The sequence below is a fragment of the Phalacrocorax aristotelis genome, chromosome 9 (assembly GCF_949628215.1).
Source record: "Phalacrocorax aristotelis chromosome 9, bGulAri2.1, whole genome shotgun sequence".
In the NCBI taxonomy this organism is placed as follows: Eukaryota; Metazoa; Chordata; class Aves; order Suliformes; family Phalacrocoracidae; genus Phalacrocorax; species Phalacrocorax aristotelis.
Window position 1 is genome coordinate 8,600,455 of NC_134284.1, and position 18,030 is coordinate 8,618,484.

At 36.6% G+C, this 18,030-nt stretch overlaps 1 protein-coding gene across 3 annotated transcripts in view; it reads left to right on the plus strand.

Moving 5' to 3' along the window:
• Nucleotides 1-18,030, plus strand: part of AKAP6 (A-kinase anchoring protein 6) — a 237,120-nt gene that overhangs the window by 131,158 nt on the left and 87,932 nt on the right. For all 3 annotated transcript variants that reach the window (XM_075103332.1, XM_075103330.1, XM_075103331.1), the window contains exon 8: nt 14,264-14,412. In XM_075103332.1, coding sequence (XP_074959433.1) covers nt 14,264-14,412 — 149 coding nt within the window. The remainder of the gene's footprint in view (nt 1-14,263; nt 14,413-18,030) is intronic.

Sequence of the window (18,030 nt, forward strand, 5' to 3'; positions counted from 1 at the left end):
TATTGGCAAGTGATTATTGTCTAGGGCTGTCATCACTTCTGTGACTGTTGTAAGAGAGATGTTAAATTGCTGTACTTGGGTCTCACTGCAATTCCATTGTTGAGGGAGACGAAAATAGAATGATGTTTGCTCACATCCAGCATTTAATGGTGAAGATTCAGCTTGTTCCTCTGAAATAAATGACCACTGTTCCATGACATGGTAAGGCATTTTATCAAATGGGAAAGTAGCATTTGTGATAAAGTGTGCAATGTTGCAGTGTACTTCTCAGCCAAGCCAAGAGATGTGATTGTATTCCCAATCTCTGTTTCAGCCACCACAGCATTACGTGTTGACATAGGAGCTTTTAATGAGCAGCTTCAGGAAGCGATTAACAAAGCACTAGAAATAGATGCAATCATGCTGATTGGAAATTCTACCTAAGCTCCATAAACAAGACCGCAGTGTCCTGCTACCATACAACTTTCTATGGTAATTATTCCTGATAGCTCCAAGACTTGAACTTTTAATCTGAGCCTACTCCAATAAGACAGTGATGGTTCAGTTATAATGAAATCAAGATCCAAAAAAGGCGTGCTTACTTTCGTTGCTTTGGACACGCAGTTGAAGAATGGGTGTAGGGTTCTGTGGTAGGATCCAAATTTTGTTCGTGCATGTAATGCAAAAGTATCTCCAAGCATAATTCCTACGTGGCCTCTGTGGAAACAGGCCACTAGAGAATCAGTTTTTCAACCCTGCTCAGCAAAGAGGACGTGGAGCACAAGGTTAGCCTGTGGCTATATAATCAGTATCTCTTACCTTTTCCTATATATTTTCCTGCTAAAAATGTGCTTAGGCCTTAGACCATCCCACTACACTGGCTGCTGACTCTCTGTATAACAGATTGCCTGTGCCTATTAATAAAAGCTGCAATATTCCATTGTAACAGTCAGGCTTAATGCCTCCATTTTAATTAATGCTATGACAAAAGCTAAAAATCTTCACAGCATCAGTCAATGTGTATAAGGAATTTGTGAGAATAGGAAAAAACCTTTTACCAAACTGCATTTAAAATATTTGTTCTAAAATATTGTAATGACCCTTGACATATGAGTTATCAGTATGTGACCTCTCTTGGGTCTGGATTAATCAGTGTGTAATCATTTTTGTTGCTGTTTTCACTTCTAAGAAGCCTGTGTCCCACGTCATGTTGTGAGGTTGTTAGATGGTTTAGAACTCACGCTTTTTTTTTTTTGCTTCTGGAAACAGATTAAGGTCTATCATAATCTGAATGCCCAGAATTCCTACATAGTAATACTCAACTTCTTGAACAGTGTGATGTTTTTTACTTGTACTCTATGGCGACAAAGTATTGTCGTATTTATTGTTACTGGAAATGTGCAGCTTTCCCTTCACAGATATTTTTTGTAGTAATTGAACTTCAGATTCCTTGAGTCAATTTGCATCTTATTTTCACTGCAGAAAAGCCACATTTTCATAGGCCAGGTGTTAAACTAAAAAGATGCAGCCGGTATTTATATTATCTGTGATACGTTATTGTCATCTCAGTTATACTTCCTAATATTGCTTAAAGGAAAAAGATTAAATTATGCAATTGTACAGTCACATGATTGTTTGTTACACACTTGTATCGTCTTTGAACCTCTATGTCTTGAGAGGGGTGATTTTGCTATTCTCGGTCTGCTTTGGACCTGGATCGTTTTCCTCGTGAAATTAAAACGTTTGTTCATATCATTTTAAATATCTGTCTAAACTTGAGTAAAAATAGCCAAATGTCTCCGGTTAGTTGAACTCTTGGTAGCACAGAATATTGTAACAATAAATCTTTTATTAATTTGGCAATTTTAACTACATTCTAAATGTGGGATAATACAGCACCAAACAGGCGGTATCTTGTGTAATGGTCATGTCTTTGATGAAAATCTGTTGAAATCATTGTATTTACAAGATTACTGAGTTTAGGTCTCTCTGGGCATTAGCTGGCCCAAAGGCACTTAGCCAATTAAGGCTATTGGAAAAAATGAAAGTAATCCAACCTGAAGCTTTCTGAAAGGAATCTTTAACACCATTTATTTCTCCTGCTGGATAAGGGCTGTAATATAGCACTTTCAGTATACTTGGTTTGGTTTTATTTACCTGGGGTCTTTTTGTTAGGTATGAGAGAAAGAAGTTTAATTCATTGTTTGAATTACAAAGTAGTATTATATGAAAAGCATCCTGAACAAGTGATTCTGCAGTATCATTTTATTAGGGAACTAGGAAGAAGGAAGCCATGCAAATTTGGATGGATTTTTATCAATGGAGATTTGAAAGGCACACCTGTAAACCTTTTATTATTATATTTTTGCATATGTAGTCCTCCTGGAATGTTTGCTTTATAAGTGAGTGAAGACCTTAGGTGCTTTAGCCAAATCAGCTGTGCAGGTTTGGGCCTGGAGTCGTAACAAGTTTGTAACAAGTCTTGGGAAAGAGTAGAACAACTACAAGTACACAGAAGTACATAGAATGCAGTCTGTAGTACTGTGGCATTTTCAGCAAAAATAGAAGGAGCAAATGGGTTGAGTCCCATTAGATAGCCATGGGCTAGAATGTGTGGTATATTTTTTAAAGGGTTCACGTAAGACCCAATTGTGCAGTCTTTACTCTGGCAAAATTCCCTTTTACACTGTAGAAAGCTTTCCTAAATACAGCATCTAAAGAATTTGAGTGCTGGATATTGGCTTTTCTTTCAAAGTTATTTTTGGAGCTTTGACACATGTAACATAGATGTGAATCAAAATCTACCTTAAAGTGCTGAGATAAAAGGTTTCCACTAAATTTTGTCTTGGTAATGCAATAAAGTGTTATCACATTAGAACCCTTGTTAAAGTAAGGTGCCTAACATGTTTCTGAAAAGGCAGCAGCCGTGAAAAAAAAATTTTATTGTTAGGATAGAGATGTCACTTTTGTTATATTTTAGGGCTTTAATTGTCCTGTTACTTTGTCTTACCCTTGAACTGTGTCTCTACATGAGTGGATTGTATCTTAATATGCTATATGTATATATAAACTGAGGTTTTTAAAAATAATTTTATATCGCATCTGTTTTTACTGCATGTTGCTGCATGTCTCTAGAGGCATACAGCATTTTTATTTTCATGTAAATTTATATTAGTTACAGTCTCCAGCTGTTTTAGATGTAGAATCATTTCCTGTTGGTACAGTTTCCAGGACAATACCCTTTTTTTCTTCTCAGAAGAATGAGAAATTTAATTTAACAAAGACATCCTATAATTGCCTTTGTATCTAGCAAGGTATCTAGCAATCTAAATATTTTATTTTATTTAAAACATCTGTCTACATAATATCATATGACTATACAAGCCTATATCAGCCTTCTGAAAGACAGCTGCTGCCACTTTTATTTAATTTATAAGAGACCAACAAAATTGCTCAAGATAAAGCCCGTCTGCCACTGAGTCATATATAAAAAAATTTTGCGAGATGAAAATTGCTTGCATTTACAGTTCTTGTTAAACCAATCTAGGTCTCTTTCAAAATTAGAAGCAACCCCTGCGCCCCCCTACCCCCCCGCGTGTCACTATGGAAACATAGGAGCTTTACATGTACAATTTTTAGAAGCTCATTTTATTAAGATTGAAGGTACATTTCTTTTTAAGATGAAATGCAACCTAGAGTCACATCTTAATTGCTCGCTTGTGGGATCTATTTGTCTCCTATCATCATTTTCACAAACATTTGGTGCAAATTATAGTAGTCAGAATTTTCATGCAGTTTCTTGGAAAATATACAGGGGAAGTGATAATGTCAATATAGATCTTTACATGTTTTTTGTTACTAAGCTTTGTTTGCAGTGATTGTAAACTGTTTCTTTGTATGAAGCAACTCATACTGAAAAGAAAATATTTAATAGATAGTATCAATTTAGGCACAGCAGCCATCCTAGAAAAATAGACATAGGCATTCTACAGTATGTCTAAGTAAGACAAGTTTACCTTTTCCAGGAAAGTAATCAAAATATTCCTTTTTGGAGAACTAGAAGTATGAAAGGAAAATGTTTATGGTTCCCTACTGGCACACAGTTATGATTGACAGGAAAAACCAACATGTATGCCACATGAGACATCTTTTTCAGGAACTTTCAGGAGGGTAGTAAATTGGTGTTGGCACAAACACAAAAAAAATAAAATGACTTGATTCAGCAGTTTTCAATTCTAAATCCCCAGGCTCCAAAGAAAGAAGTAAATATTCATCAAATGATCAAAATTTATATTGATTTTTATTCTGCATTAGCAGCTCAAAGTCAAGATTCTTGACAGGGTGGATGTTGGTTTGAATGATTCTCTTTGAAATAAGGATACAGGCACTGGGCTGAGTGCTACTGTGCATTCCTGAACCATAGGAAAAGACTATTAGAACCCTAGGAAGCTAAATTTTTTAAAGAGTGGTATAAAGGCATGCTTGTTCTGTACTGTTTTGATAACTAAATTGTTGTTATTAGTATGTAAAGTAATTCTTGTTGTTCCTGCTTTACTCCATCCTTTCCATTATCATCTAAGGACAACTTTTCTGTCGTACTTCAAAGGGGAACAGTAGTTCACATACTACGGTAGCTGGGTTAATATCAGTACTTCCCAAAGTAAGCGTATTTCAGAGTGAAGTGCTAGTCTGGCAGAGCAAAGGAAGCAAAGATTGAATCTGCACATTATACATCTTTAATTGTGCGGTTTCTGCCAGGGAGTAAATAAAGATCTGGGGGGAGGGGGTGGGGGAAGGAGGCTGGAAATCCAGGGGAAGAAAATGTGAGCATGAATGCAGCACTGAAACATAAATGTGATGACTGTGATTACCGAGCTGTGAGATTTAATGAGAAAGCCTGTATTAGAGTGAAGTAGAAAATCATAACCATCACCTCTAGTCTATAGGAGTATAATTGGACCTCAGCCCCCAGCAAAAAGTAAATAAGTTAGTGACATTTTTAACAAACTTAAATGTATTAAGAATAAAAGGGGTAGTTATCTCCATTACTGTACTGTTGCAGTATACTTGGGTTTTTTTAAGTATCTCAGCTTGCATTAAAATGAGATTCATTGTTGTAAAATGGAAGAAGAAAATAGTAAGTGTGTGTGTGTGTGTGTGTGTGTGTTAAATAAAAAGCAAAGTGAGGCAGAAAAAACTATAACTACCAAAGTGTTAACAAATTTCCCAAATGTCCTAGGTGCTTACAATTCAGCAAACATCTTTAACAGGATAGCTTTAAAATTTAATTTTATAAACATTATGGGTAATGCTTTAATAGTATGCAAATTGCAATGAAGTCAGCAGCGGCAAAGCTGACCTCTCAGCAATACAAATATTTTATGTTTAAAACAGTTATCTTTTTACAGTTCCCTCTACTTCAGTAGTTGTCAGGTGCTTCAAAAGGCTCCTCATCTGAGAATTGTAAATAAACTCAAAGAAGCAGCAGTCTGTGCCTGCTTTTTATAAATGGCAAAGCAGTTGTGTAAATCAACATAGTAAGCTATATATTTTGCTGTTGCTCCAATAATTACTAATATTTTTACTAATAATATTTTTTAAAATTTCCTCAAAATTCTTTTTGAATTGTCTGTTCCTGATTTTATCAAAAACCATCTATATCTCTCTCATATACGGATAAGAAAACTAATGTACAGAGAAAAATACGTAGCCTGCATTTCCCTACTGTTGTTAAATAAATTGAGTAATGTAGTTTTTATCCTCCTTCATAGTCTGCCCGTTCTAACTTAACCTTGCAGTGGAGACAGAGTCCTCTGTTCATACCTGCACAATTTTATAGCATTAGTAGTTCAATATCTAAAAAGTTGTTGAAGAAAAAATTATGATGTCTCCCCATAAGAGGAGAAAAAGTAATCTTAATTTAAAAACAAACAAACAAACAAACAAAAAAACCCAAACCACTTATGTTGTATAGTAAGAAAACATCCCCATCTCTAGGGGTAATACAATATCAAATAGACTCTCTAGGAATGGAAAGAATCTCCTTCAATTTCAGAACAAGTCAAATAAGCATTCAGTGAGGGTCAGTGAGGTACACTCAGTGTAGGAGTTTGGACTTGAAAATGTTTGACACTGTTGAGCCACTCAAAATATTGAATCAAAAGGAGACTTTACCTCAAAATTTCTGCAGTTTTCTGGGTTGGTATGTATAGGAAATTGTGGAACTAGTTGTTAAGTGTATATATATATTTGTCATGATTAGGTTAATAAATATGAAACATTTATCAAGCATATGAAAGTTTAAAATGGAGCTACTCAGGAAAAAAAGATCACACTATATGCACTACTTAAATAATTGCTATGTAACATGCTCACAAATTGTGTAGTAATAAAGATTTAATATTTTTTCTGTAATACGGCATCATCTTACTAGTCATTTCTATGTTTTATGTAGGTTCCTTTCAGCGTAAATAACAGAATTATACAAAAATCTCTGTCCATGAAAAGACAACAAAACATAAACCAGCAATACTATTACTGTATGGTAAAATTAATTAAAAGTCAGTGTGTATTACCAAAGTAACTTCAGATTCATACACTGCAAGTTTAAAGGAGTAATTAATTACCTTATATTTACTTCCAAATGAGATTTTTCAGTATAATAAATTCAGATAACTTGGAAGCCGCTTTCTACAAGTAAATCATCAGGTTTCACTTCACTGTAAGGCCATACAGCTCCCAACAGTGAGAAAAGAGACCTCTGCAAAATACACACAAAGTAGATCTCTGAGCAAAATTTCCAAGGAAAAAGCCTTGTTTTTATGTTAGCTCGGTCATGCCTTACTGGGATGTGTTGGGTAGTTTTCCCTAGGAGGCATTGGTTTTGCAAGATCTACCTTTCCTCATTATTTTTAAACAGAAATGTACGTGTCAGTCTGCTGCAGAGGAGGGAGCGGAGGAATGTGCACCATCACTCTGGAATTTCTCTTGCACGCATGTGCTGTCCTGAATTCTGAATATTGGCAGCTTTAACCTTTAGGGCATGGCCATTTTGAATGCCCAGCCCTACAGATCGAGTTGGGCGCGCTACCTCTCCGTGTGGTTTGGTACACAAGCCTTTTAGAGGAGCATGACTTTTAGAAATACCAGTGCTTTAGATGTCAGGCAGACTCTTTAACAATCTCTTTCTAAGCCACTTCATTGCTCTAAAAGTGCAAACAGAGGGAATGTTAGGAACAATCAGAACTGTGCAAATAGTGGAGGTTTTAATTAAGTAAGATTAAGTTTACAATTTTAGCACATTGAGGAAAGACTTTCTGTGTCTGACTAATCTTTCCTCTTCCTGACTACTTGGGGATCTTGAGGCTGGCCTGGGAAGGTATTCAAACTTGTGTTTGTGTACAGCATATCTGTGTTCTGACCTCCTATAACAAACTGTTTTCTCTGCTGAACAGGAAAGAAACGAAAGCAAAAGTTGTGTCGATGAATTGCTACTTTAATACAACAAATTCTTCTGGGTTTGTAAGAATGGGACTGTTCGGGCTTACAGTTCCTGTGGCATGTGAAGCGGTGTTGCTGAAGGAGCTGGAAGGCACGTGGCAGTTTTGATGAAATGCACTCTAACCATTATGTTGATGGGTTCGGCTGGATCTGCATCCTTGTTAATTTGTATACTCTGCCTGGTTTTAGCAAGTACCGCTCTGTCATCCCAGCCCTTTCTGTTGTCAGAGCAAGCCTGTTCTCCATCTGGCCCCCAATTTTTACAAACTCTTGTGTCCTTCCTGTCACTCTTGTGCAGGCTGGAGGCGCAGACTTCTAAGACAAGAAAAGGAGCAAAAGATACTGGCCGCTGTTCAATTCCCATTCGTACAAGAACTTTTTTTCACCTCACAATTTTGGGATGCTATTGTCAGAAACTATTCACGGTCTTGGAAGTGTCTGGAGAGGTTAATCTTTTCATACTTTTCTTCAGTGCTTTTTGGTATTTGTGATATAGGGAACTTCTCTGGGTACGTAGCTGAGATCTGTTTGATGCACAGGGCATGCCATGCTCTTGTGTTGTATTTGATGTTAGACTGAACAGAACCAAAGGCAAGGGGACAGTCAGGAATTAGACACCAGAGGTCCAGATTTTAAATTAAGAGCATGATCAGGACACCTCCATGGATTTGGTCAGACAATGCCGCTGAGGCCACACTACTGATTGCATCTGCACTCCACAGTCCTGAAGTCACGGGTCATGTTCCCAATCTTTATAACGAAACAGCAAAAAACCTATGTATTTCTTAAAGCCAAGGGTAGTCCTGCAAAAAGGTATCACTGTTATTTACTGGATTCCCCCCCACCCCACCCCCACCCCCGCTATTTCTGGGAACTGCCTGAAGTTCTGTCTTGTGGTAACACAGCCCTACTCTATCTAAAATTTCATTTTATGGCTTCTGTGGACAGGCTTAAAATTCACTGTGCTGTTACTGCTGTTACTTAAACTCTATGATGAGTTTAAGTACCTTGACTTGATAAGCAAGAATGTTGCTGCCTTGTAATTTTGCTCATTCTATGTGGAGGTATCACATTGTTGTGATGGTTTTAGTACACTGAAAAAACAAAGTGATAAGGTTATTACCAATATAAAAGCATTTCTGAGATTTATGATGATAAAAACACTTTGCTAAGATTTTAACTGGTAACAAGCATGCCGTGATTAACAGAATTAATTTCCTGCATGATCAAAACATAGCGTGTCCTTTGTAATAGGACTATCAAATGTTCAGCTCTCAGTAAACACATTTTATGATATAGGATTATTTTTTAATCTGATTCAGTCCTGAAGAGAGTGTGCAAGATGAGGGATAGAAGAGGCAGGGGAGCCAAAAGCAGGAAAGGTAACAGACTAAGAAGTCAGCTGCAGCAAGGTCCCTGTTTTAATTATGCAGAGGGAGGGCAGAAAAAAGAGAAAAGAAAAACAACAGAAGATAAGAGTTACCATCCTGCTTCAGGAACAAAACCAAATGCCTATACTTAGGGTAGAGGCAGTACTTCCAAGAAGTCACTGAAGTCCTAACACAGCCAGATGGTGGACTTGATGATCTTCAAGGTCTTTTCCAACCTAAATGATTCTATGATTTTGTTATACAATGCCATTTGAAATGCCAGGGTGACTTCTTGGAAGTACTGCTTCTACCCAAGTGTTTTCAGCAACAGAAGATCTGTTGGCTGGCTGTGGGGATGGAGTGGAGGATGATCAAGCCTGTCTGTATAGAGTCTTTGGTCAAACTCTTGCCTGCCAAAGAACTCTCAGTAAGCTACATCTCCTTGGAAGATATTTTGAGCCATGTACTCCGCAACATAATTTTATTCAGTAGCTGCATCTGTGAGAGAGCCAGGGTCTGTTTCACGTTCTGTAATAAAGCTTTCTCCACAACTTTATAATGTGGAGAAATAGACAGAATTTTGTGACAGAAAACAACAAAAAATGCCTGAAGGCACAGATATGACCACATGAATGCTACTGCGATGAACTTAGTTCTGGTAAGGAATGACTCCCATTTTTACCTCTTAAGAAATTGTCCAGTTACAAATATATAAAGAATAGCAAGCTGGGATGTGTATCCTTTTCAAATGGTGCAGCTGAGTTCGCAGTTATACATATAGGTGAGCCTTCTAAGCCTATATTCTGCATAATGCTGTCGGAACACCTCCTTGTTTGGTGGAAACCGGAATTTGTGCTTTAAGAGACAATGTTTCTATCCAGCTTAAGTTCAACTTGTGGCAGAGGAACTGAACTCTGTATTTCATATGTAATTCTATAGTAATTACAGTCTAGTGTGGCAGTGGTATAGCTTTTCTACAGCACTGTTGAGAAAAGGTACTGCAAGAAGTATACTTTCAAGAAGTTCAACTAAATGTATTATAACTTCTGTATTTAAAACACAGAATAGTTTGCTTATAGTAACATAGTTCATAACAAAAGACTTGTGCTCCCTAGGAAACAATGTCTGAAAACACTTTCAACACCAATTCAATGGTATTTATTCTAGTTCATTCCAATATAAAAAGTTTTACAGCAGAACAACACTGGTGCTGAGTTCTCATCTCCAATTTACATTGGTGTAAATTTTGAGTCTCTCATTTGACACCCTGTATACAATATAACCTTTCAATCTCCTTCCTCCCACGGTAACAGCTATTATCCATTGTCTTGTCTTTCTCCACTTCAGAATAAGGTCATTCTAACATGTAGGTCTAACAAGAAATACGATGTATATTCATTGATTTGTATTGTCACTGATTACCCCTTCATGTTATATAGTGATCTGTATAGTAAAGGACATTCTATGTTGTCATGCAAAGCCAGTCTTCAGGAACAGGTTCTGTACCCCGGGCTCCCTCAGTTTATTTATTAGGTCTTGCTGTCTGGAAAATGAGCTTTCTGACAATAGCCTTGAAAATATTTACCATTATTAATCGATCCCTAGAACTGAATATTTGGCAGTAGTATAGAATTTTTTCACTGTTTTTTCCCCAGACTACTGTTTTTTCATAGTCTTGTTCAGAGATTGGATCCTCCAGGCTCAGGAAAATGAGAGCATTTTGTCATGTGATTATTGGAAATATCTCGGTTTAATTTACAGTGGAATATTGTAAACTCAGTCCATCCTGGTAGGACAGTGACTTTTAGAAAGTCTGTACAAGGGTGTAACCAGACCACCACCAGCATCTTTATTGTGTTTTTACTGCAAAAATTGTCACTTAGAAGAGGACCATGAAGTAGAAAACAACGGCTGAGTATCACTCCTTGACATTTTTTTTCCATGTTCGATTTTTCATTGATTCTGACTTGTTACATCCGCTGAAGAAAAGAATAAACTGAATTCCATTTCTAAGACAGGCACTAAGAGTAAATGAATGATTGCTTCCCACGCAATTTCTATTACATATATTTGGGATGATGCATATCTCAGTAGACTTTCTCAGGATTTGCTAGATATCCATGTCCATAGAGGTGTGTTTGTGATAGAGATTACATTCTTATACTTGCGTTAAGTAACAAGAAAGCATATGTAGGGCGCTCTGAAAATGCACACTAAAAATAATCTAGAAGGTAAGGCAAGTAGCTTTTCTATATTTGATTAGCACTTAATAAAGTTGCTCCCTTTTCTACAAGAATACTGCAAAACTAGTCCTTCATTATCACTAAAGATGGTTGGAAAAAACCTGCAGTTGATTTATTGCATATCTGTGTTGTGTGCTGTTTTCTAGATTGTGCCTTGTGCCTCTTAGTTCAGCTTCTGCAGAATGTAGGTTTTTGAGACTTAAACTGATCAATACCTACTCGAGGTCTTCAAAGCCTCTTTGGATTTGCAGTTGATATCAGTAGAGCAGGGACAAAAAAAATGCTTAAGTACAACAGTGAGATAGATGAATTCATACAGAAAAGAAATCAGAGAGATCCATCTGAAACTCTGCGGTGCCTGAGTTTGAGTTACTGTAAGTATTTGCAATAGTTGAAGATAGAAATTGGGTTTTAAAACAAAATAGTTGATTTATAGAGGGATCATATTTCTGAGGTACAAGAACTGGGACATGATTGCTTGTATTCAGGATTCGTAGAGTATGATGTTGGAGTTCATAATCCTCAGTACAAGAGGGCCTTATAGCTGTGAGGAAAAATAGTGGATACTCATTCATCCCTCTCCATATATTCTATTTCATCCTGCTTTTTCTTCTCCATTTGCCATATACATTTGATTTGCCTAATTACAAATATTTTTGCAAGTAAACAGAGATTGAAGGATCTGTGAAAAGGTGCTTTCTTTATTTTTCCTGTTTGTTAATTCAAAATATAGAGGAAATTATGGAGAGGGCAATTAGAAAATGGCAATGTATCTCAAGTATTGGGATAGTTGTGCTATTTGAGGAATAGCATGTGTTCACATAGTTCAGAGCTGAGTTTTAATTCACGTGTGTGAGGTTTCAGAGTTTAGGCTATGTAAGGATTCCGTCTTTTTGGAGTACTGGGGCAGTAGGTGGGGAGGAGAGGGTTGGATACATAATTTTAAAAGCAGTCAAAAAAAATCCCAAAACCCCCCAAAAATGCCCAAAACCAATAGCAAAAAAGCAAGAATTACTTATCTTGATTTCCAAACCCATCCTGAAAATCAGGGAAATTATTTGCTTAAGGCTTTCCGTAAGATTTCACCTCTAGGCTTAAAACAATCACGGAAGATTTTAATTGATAATTTATTTGTTTTAGAAAGTTACTGGTCACTCACAACAGGACTTTAGACTGAAAGCATCATGTCAAATGTAACTAAAATAAAAACAACCAGTGAGTAACTGCTTTCTGGTGAGAAGAAATTGAAAGAACAAATTCATAGCCTTATGTGGACAATACAAAATATTCAGCTGGAAGATTGTCCTTACTGGTGAAGAATCCTTCCAAAAAAGAAGTTTGATCAGGAACCCCTGTATACTGTGGAAGGGGATTGTTCATCAGCTTAAAGGAGAATGTACTTGGGGGTGGAAGGGGAATAGGAAGGTGATGATGTTTGTTTATTTGCTGCTTTTGTTAATTTCTGAGTTATATAAACAGCAGTTTTAATTATAGTTTCTGAAAGAGCATGTTCTATAGCTCTCTCAAACCTTAACGTTTTACTCTAACTGGACAGTCACAACTAGTTAGTCTCGTATTAAGGTAACGGTTCTTCACTGGTAACTCTGTAGGTATGAAAGCCTTGTACGCCATTTATGTACACACTAAAAGACCTACATGGTATACTTGGAATTTTTATCTTCTATGTCCCTGGAAAATAGCTAGTATTTTTTGGTTTTTTTTTGTTTTGTTTTGTTTTGTTTTGTTTTTAATTTCTCGAAAACATATTGGGTTTTACTGCCAAACATAACAGATCTCACTGTGAGAAGCAACTGAGAGAGAAAGCTGTAAATGTTTGAAAGAGAAATTTTAAAAGGAAATGAAATTTGAAAATCAGCTACATTATTACTCAGCAAAAATTGCACCAAGGCAAGGCATAAGCAAATATAAGTAACTGTTATTACCACAAGCTTATAAAGGCATTGCAACCTGCCTTCAGACTTTCCCTACTTATGTTCTGCAGTGCTTATTTCCCTTGACTTGCCTGCATTTTTCCTAGGTTTTTCAGATTTCCCTTCTTCTCCCTACCCCTTTCACTGCTTTTTCTTTACACCTGCCCTAGTTCCACAGATTGGTCACTCTGTCGTGCTGTCAGCAGCCAAGCAACCTCTTCACTTCCCTGCCTCCCACAGTAGAAAATGCAAGAGAGTCCTTATACGAAACTTTCTCCATGCGTGTTGCATTTACTTGCCATAGCACCAAATAGTTAAGCAGGCGTTCCCCTCCTAATGGAAATATGAGTATGTAGTTACACAAAAGTAGCAGTTTTTGAAGCGTTATCAAAATTTGTAATGCATTTTTCTTTCAGTGAAGCATATTAAAAGAAAACAATAGCATATTGGTCCCAAAGAGCTTTTGAACTTAGTCGACCCTCTGTTCTTTGTCATGTTCCTAGGGGCAAGTGTGGCAAACAGCAGATTTCATCTTTGGATCATCTGGTTCTCTGAGCCCCAGAATCAAACTGATCACCACAGCTGCAATAAATAAAGTGTCTATTCAATAGGTTATGATGCCAAATATTATTCAACATTCTTCTGGTCAGGCACAGAGTCTGATGGGAAACAGCACATCTCATTCATTGCCTTTTTCCTTGCAATTAGAATTGCTGAGTAATCAGTGGACACCAGATATGGGAAAGCAGAATGTGAATAATGCCAATTTGCTTGGTTTTATTTACATTTACTATTTAAAACAAAAATACCTATGGCAATACAGCTTTCATTAATTATGAAGCACAGGCAGTGCGTTAACAATATCAGTCTTTAAGCCTGTAAGAAATGTAATTTTGTGTATCTACTTGTTCTGTCATAGTGCATGATTTCTAATATCTTTTTCACTCATGTCCAGACATTTTTTATGCAGCATTTGATTGGATATACATCTCATGGAATATATAGGACATTCTCTGACAGAAACCTAAATAGTTCAGTTCTAGCATTTGGGAATACACTGTACTTTTCTCTGACTTAATGGTTCAGCCTTTTTTACTATCGTGTAAGGAGACAAATGATGGTGTGAATCATTTGGTTAAAGTTGAAGTCCAAAAGTATTTGTTTTAAATGCATTCTTTCTGAATGTTTTTTAAAAAAGTTCTGTTGTTTTTTTTTTTTCCTCTTTGTTTTCTTTTTCTAGGCTGAGGTTCAGCTATGCTATCTGGAAGCACAAAGAGATGCTGTTGAACAGATGTCCTTAAAGCTGTACAGTGAGCAGTACAACAGTAGTAGCAAGCGAAAGGAAGAGTTTGCTGATATGTCAAAAGTTCACACAGTGGGAAGTAATGGGTAGGGAACTATTCTTTTTGTTGTTTTATTCTCACTGATCTGTATTTTTTTTTTACATGATATACTTTTTCTTACTTCTAGTTAACCAGGATTTTTCCTCCTAGTCCAAAAGGCAGGGGAAAACTCTCTCTATGTTGGTTTGGGGGGAGGTTTCCCTATATGAATGCAAAAACTAGTGGATTCTGGATAATTTCTACAAATCATGGTTTGTTTATAGGTCTAACTAACATTATCTAATAGCAATCCATTATTTTGATTTTTAAAAATGTAATGTGTCCTTTAGCATCAGGCTTTTGTCCTCCAATGGCTTCATATCTTTTTGTTTCTTAGCATCTTCCAAAGAAGCATCTTTATAATATATTAATATCTCTGCAAGACAATTTTCTATAATAATTATTCTATTGGTGACTAGGAAATATGAATGTGAAGCCATTCACTTACAGTTCACCAGTTCAAAAATCCCAGTTCTGTATTTCTAGAAAGCTTTCATTGTAACTGTTTTCCCTTGACTTGGTCTTCTCAGTCTGTTTTTTAATAAATGGAAACACACATACCCACATACACATATATATGGAAGTGTATATATAAAAGCACTCTTTCTAAATAGTTTGAGCAAAGAATATTGGACAAATTAATCACTGGCCCATGCTAAAATGAAATCTTGCTGCCCTTCCCTTTTTCACAACAAAGAAAACTTGTAGTTCTGGTTTAAGACTTTTTCTTGAAGGTATTTTGAAAACTCTGTCTTCCAACTGCTAGCTCCCCTAAATGAACATAAGAACATACCTGTGAGTTCATAATAGTGTGGGGCAAAAGCAGTTCAAAGGAGCCAACTAGTGGTCATTGGGTACACGCTTATGCTGATAGAAGTTTTCTTGTAATGAGTAAATACAGTAGAGCTTTTGTCTACAGTTTCCTGTGCAAGGAAAGTCACTGACCAAGGTTTCATGAGTTCTTTTTCTCCAGAACTTCCTTTTCCAACTGTTAACTCAATGTTGAGTTCTTGGTAACACAGTTTTATTAAATTAATGACTGTAAAGATAAACGAGCCTTGTAAACATCCCCTCTTATTATACGGAAAGATGACTGTTTTAGAAAAGTTGATGTGGGCTAATTATGTAGGATTACTGAGATCTTGATTGCATATGCAGAAATCTGTCAAATTCTCAAACATGCCAGTGCAGCTAGTACGACCATAAAAATAATTTGTTCAGAATTGGTGTGTATATGTATCTAAATGTGCACTGGGGGCTACATGTTCAAAAACAGATTCTAATCTTGCAGCCACAGTTGAATGCGAGCAAGACTTAAGGTTGGAATTTTGTGTGGGACATGAGACAGTAAGACATCAACAGACATTTGATTTTATTGAGGATAGGGGATATAAAGCTTTATAAACCTCATGGGAAAATCCAGTTTGTAACTCTACATACCATATGTGTAAAGCAAATAGGTTCTTAAATACGCTTGTTTGCCCTCATAATTACATGCTTATTACTGGGAAAGGTAATCTACTAGTGTTCCCTACCTTTTCTGTGCTGTGGCCACCTTTCTGGGCCCATATGGCCATCCCAGCCTTTGAGGCTCAATGGTGGCTTAAGGGGCCCAAAGACCAGAGGGAGACAAATACAATACCCTGTATTCAGCCATTTTAGAAACTAGGGTGGGCTAAATTCAGATGGAAAACTTCCAGTTGAACCAGTCTGAGCTATTGTATTGAAGACAATGTAAATGCCTTTCAGCTATTTGAAAATGCAGTTGATACAACATTTCCCTACTGCATAAGAACTGTGGACAGAAATTCCACAGTAGCTAGAGACTGAGATCTCCTACAGAGAAGAGGCCATTTTCATAACTGGGAAAATTAAGGTATCTATCCATTAACTCTTGGGAAGTTTGACCTAGGAGCAACAAGAGTGTCTACAGGGAGAACAAGAGTTGTTACAGATGGAGAATTGTTTATATAGTGGGGGGAGAGACTTAGGAGGTGGCTTACTGCAGGAATAGCGAAACTGAGATATGTACAGTAGTATCTGCAGAATAGGGTGATGCTAGCGGGTTTGTGAAGAACAGATTTCCTGCAGAACAGCAATCCTTTTACAACAGCGATAGAGAGGGTTTACATGTATCTGCATGGAAATGCCTAATGTGACAATGAATGAGAAGAGAATTAATATCCACTGCAGAGGAACAGCAGCTAGCCAGGCAGCAAGAGTTAACCAAGACTAGTTCAGAGCAGCTGCAAAATGTTATAGTTGATCTGGCTGGAGATATTGCGTCCCCTCAAAACTGAGGAGGAATTTATACAGGTGCTATTGGGAGATATCGAAATGATATTTACAGCACCATTGCACAACATGAAGGCCAGATCCTGGGATCCTGTCATCACCTACCATTGGGCCTTTGTGGATGAGCTTTGAGATAAATGCATTAGAGGGGGCTTCAAGCATGCACAGGGTATAAGGCCATTTTAATGCTGCTAAGGTCAGAACTCTGATTTCTCCTATATCCCCCTAATAAAAACGTGTATGGGAAGGAGCTCCAAGAAAAGATGACATAGAAACTTGGAAGAACTTTTTGTCTGGCTGAATTTTTTTGGTAAGCATACCAGTGTGTTTACAGTACTTCTAAACACCATGTGAGTTATGCCATCAAAGAAATAATACAGACTGGAAGTGTGTGTTAAACATGGGGAAAAAAGCTGATGGAAATAGCTTCACACTCCTTTTTATTTATTAATGCCGCAGACGAACGGGTTTTCTCATGAGAAAGGTGCTCATGAATTTTCATTCAAAATAATAAATTGATGTCCACATTTTAAGAAATATGTTTAGGGTTCAAGGGATTAGACATGCAACTCTGCATATCTGATTCCCTGTTTACCAAAATAAAATATACCTCTTAATGTCATTTTAGTTACTATGTAGCTAATGGTTTTAGCTTATTAACCAACAAACCTGTATTAAGGAAGCTGTAGTTACCTGCCCGTTAACTAATGTTATAGAATCCTTGTTGGTAATGCTTAGGTACTTTAAACGGAGGAATATTTTTTGCAATAAACAAATGACCTAATTTATTCTTTTTTTAGCTATTAGTGAATTTGGATAATCAACCAAAATTAGATCTTCTCAATGGTTCTTGCATCTGTAGCACACATGAGTATTTCAGAAGTTATGGTTTCCCTGATTCTGCCTGTGGCAATATGAAAAACAGATCTGCTAAGCCCAGAAAAAAATAGATTTGGACTAAAAAAGAAACATTCAATATACTGCAGAAATACTGACAGGTACATTTTAATCTTAACCTGCCACTGATCCTACAACTGCTGGATATTCTGAATATATTTTTAGCAGCTTAGTAACTTACATCCTCTTCCAAACAGTAATTTAATAGTAATCATTAGATCCACCTATTTAGATGTGAGGCATTAATTTTAAAAACAAAGCTGTTTGCTTTTTTTTTTTAGTATCAAAGTTATTTTAGAACTTTTAAAAATATTGCAGTCAAATTTAAAAGAAAATACTGATGATGCTTTACAGGCTGACTTCACTATCTTCAGGCTCAGGCAAATCACTGCCATAGATACTTTGCTTAAAAATCCTCCCAGATTACTTTATA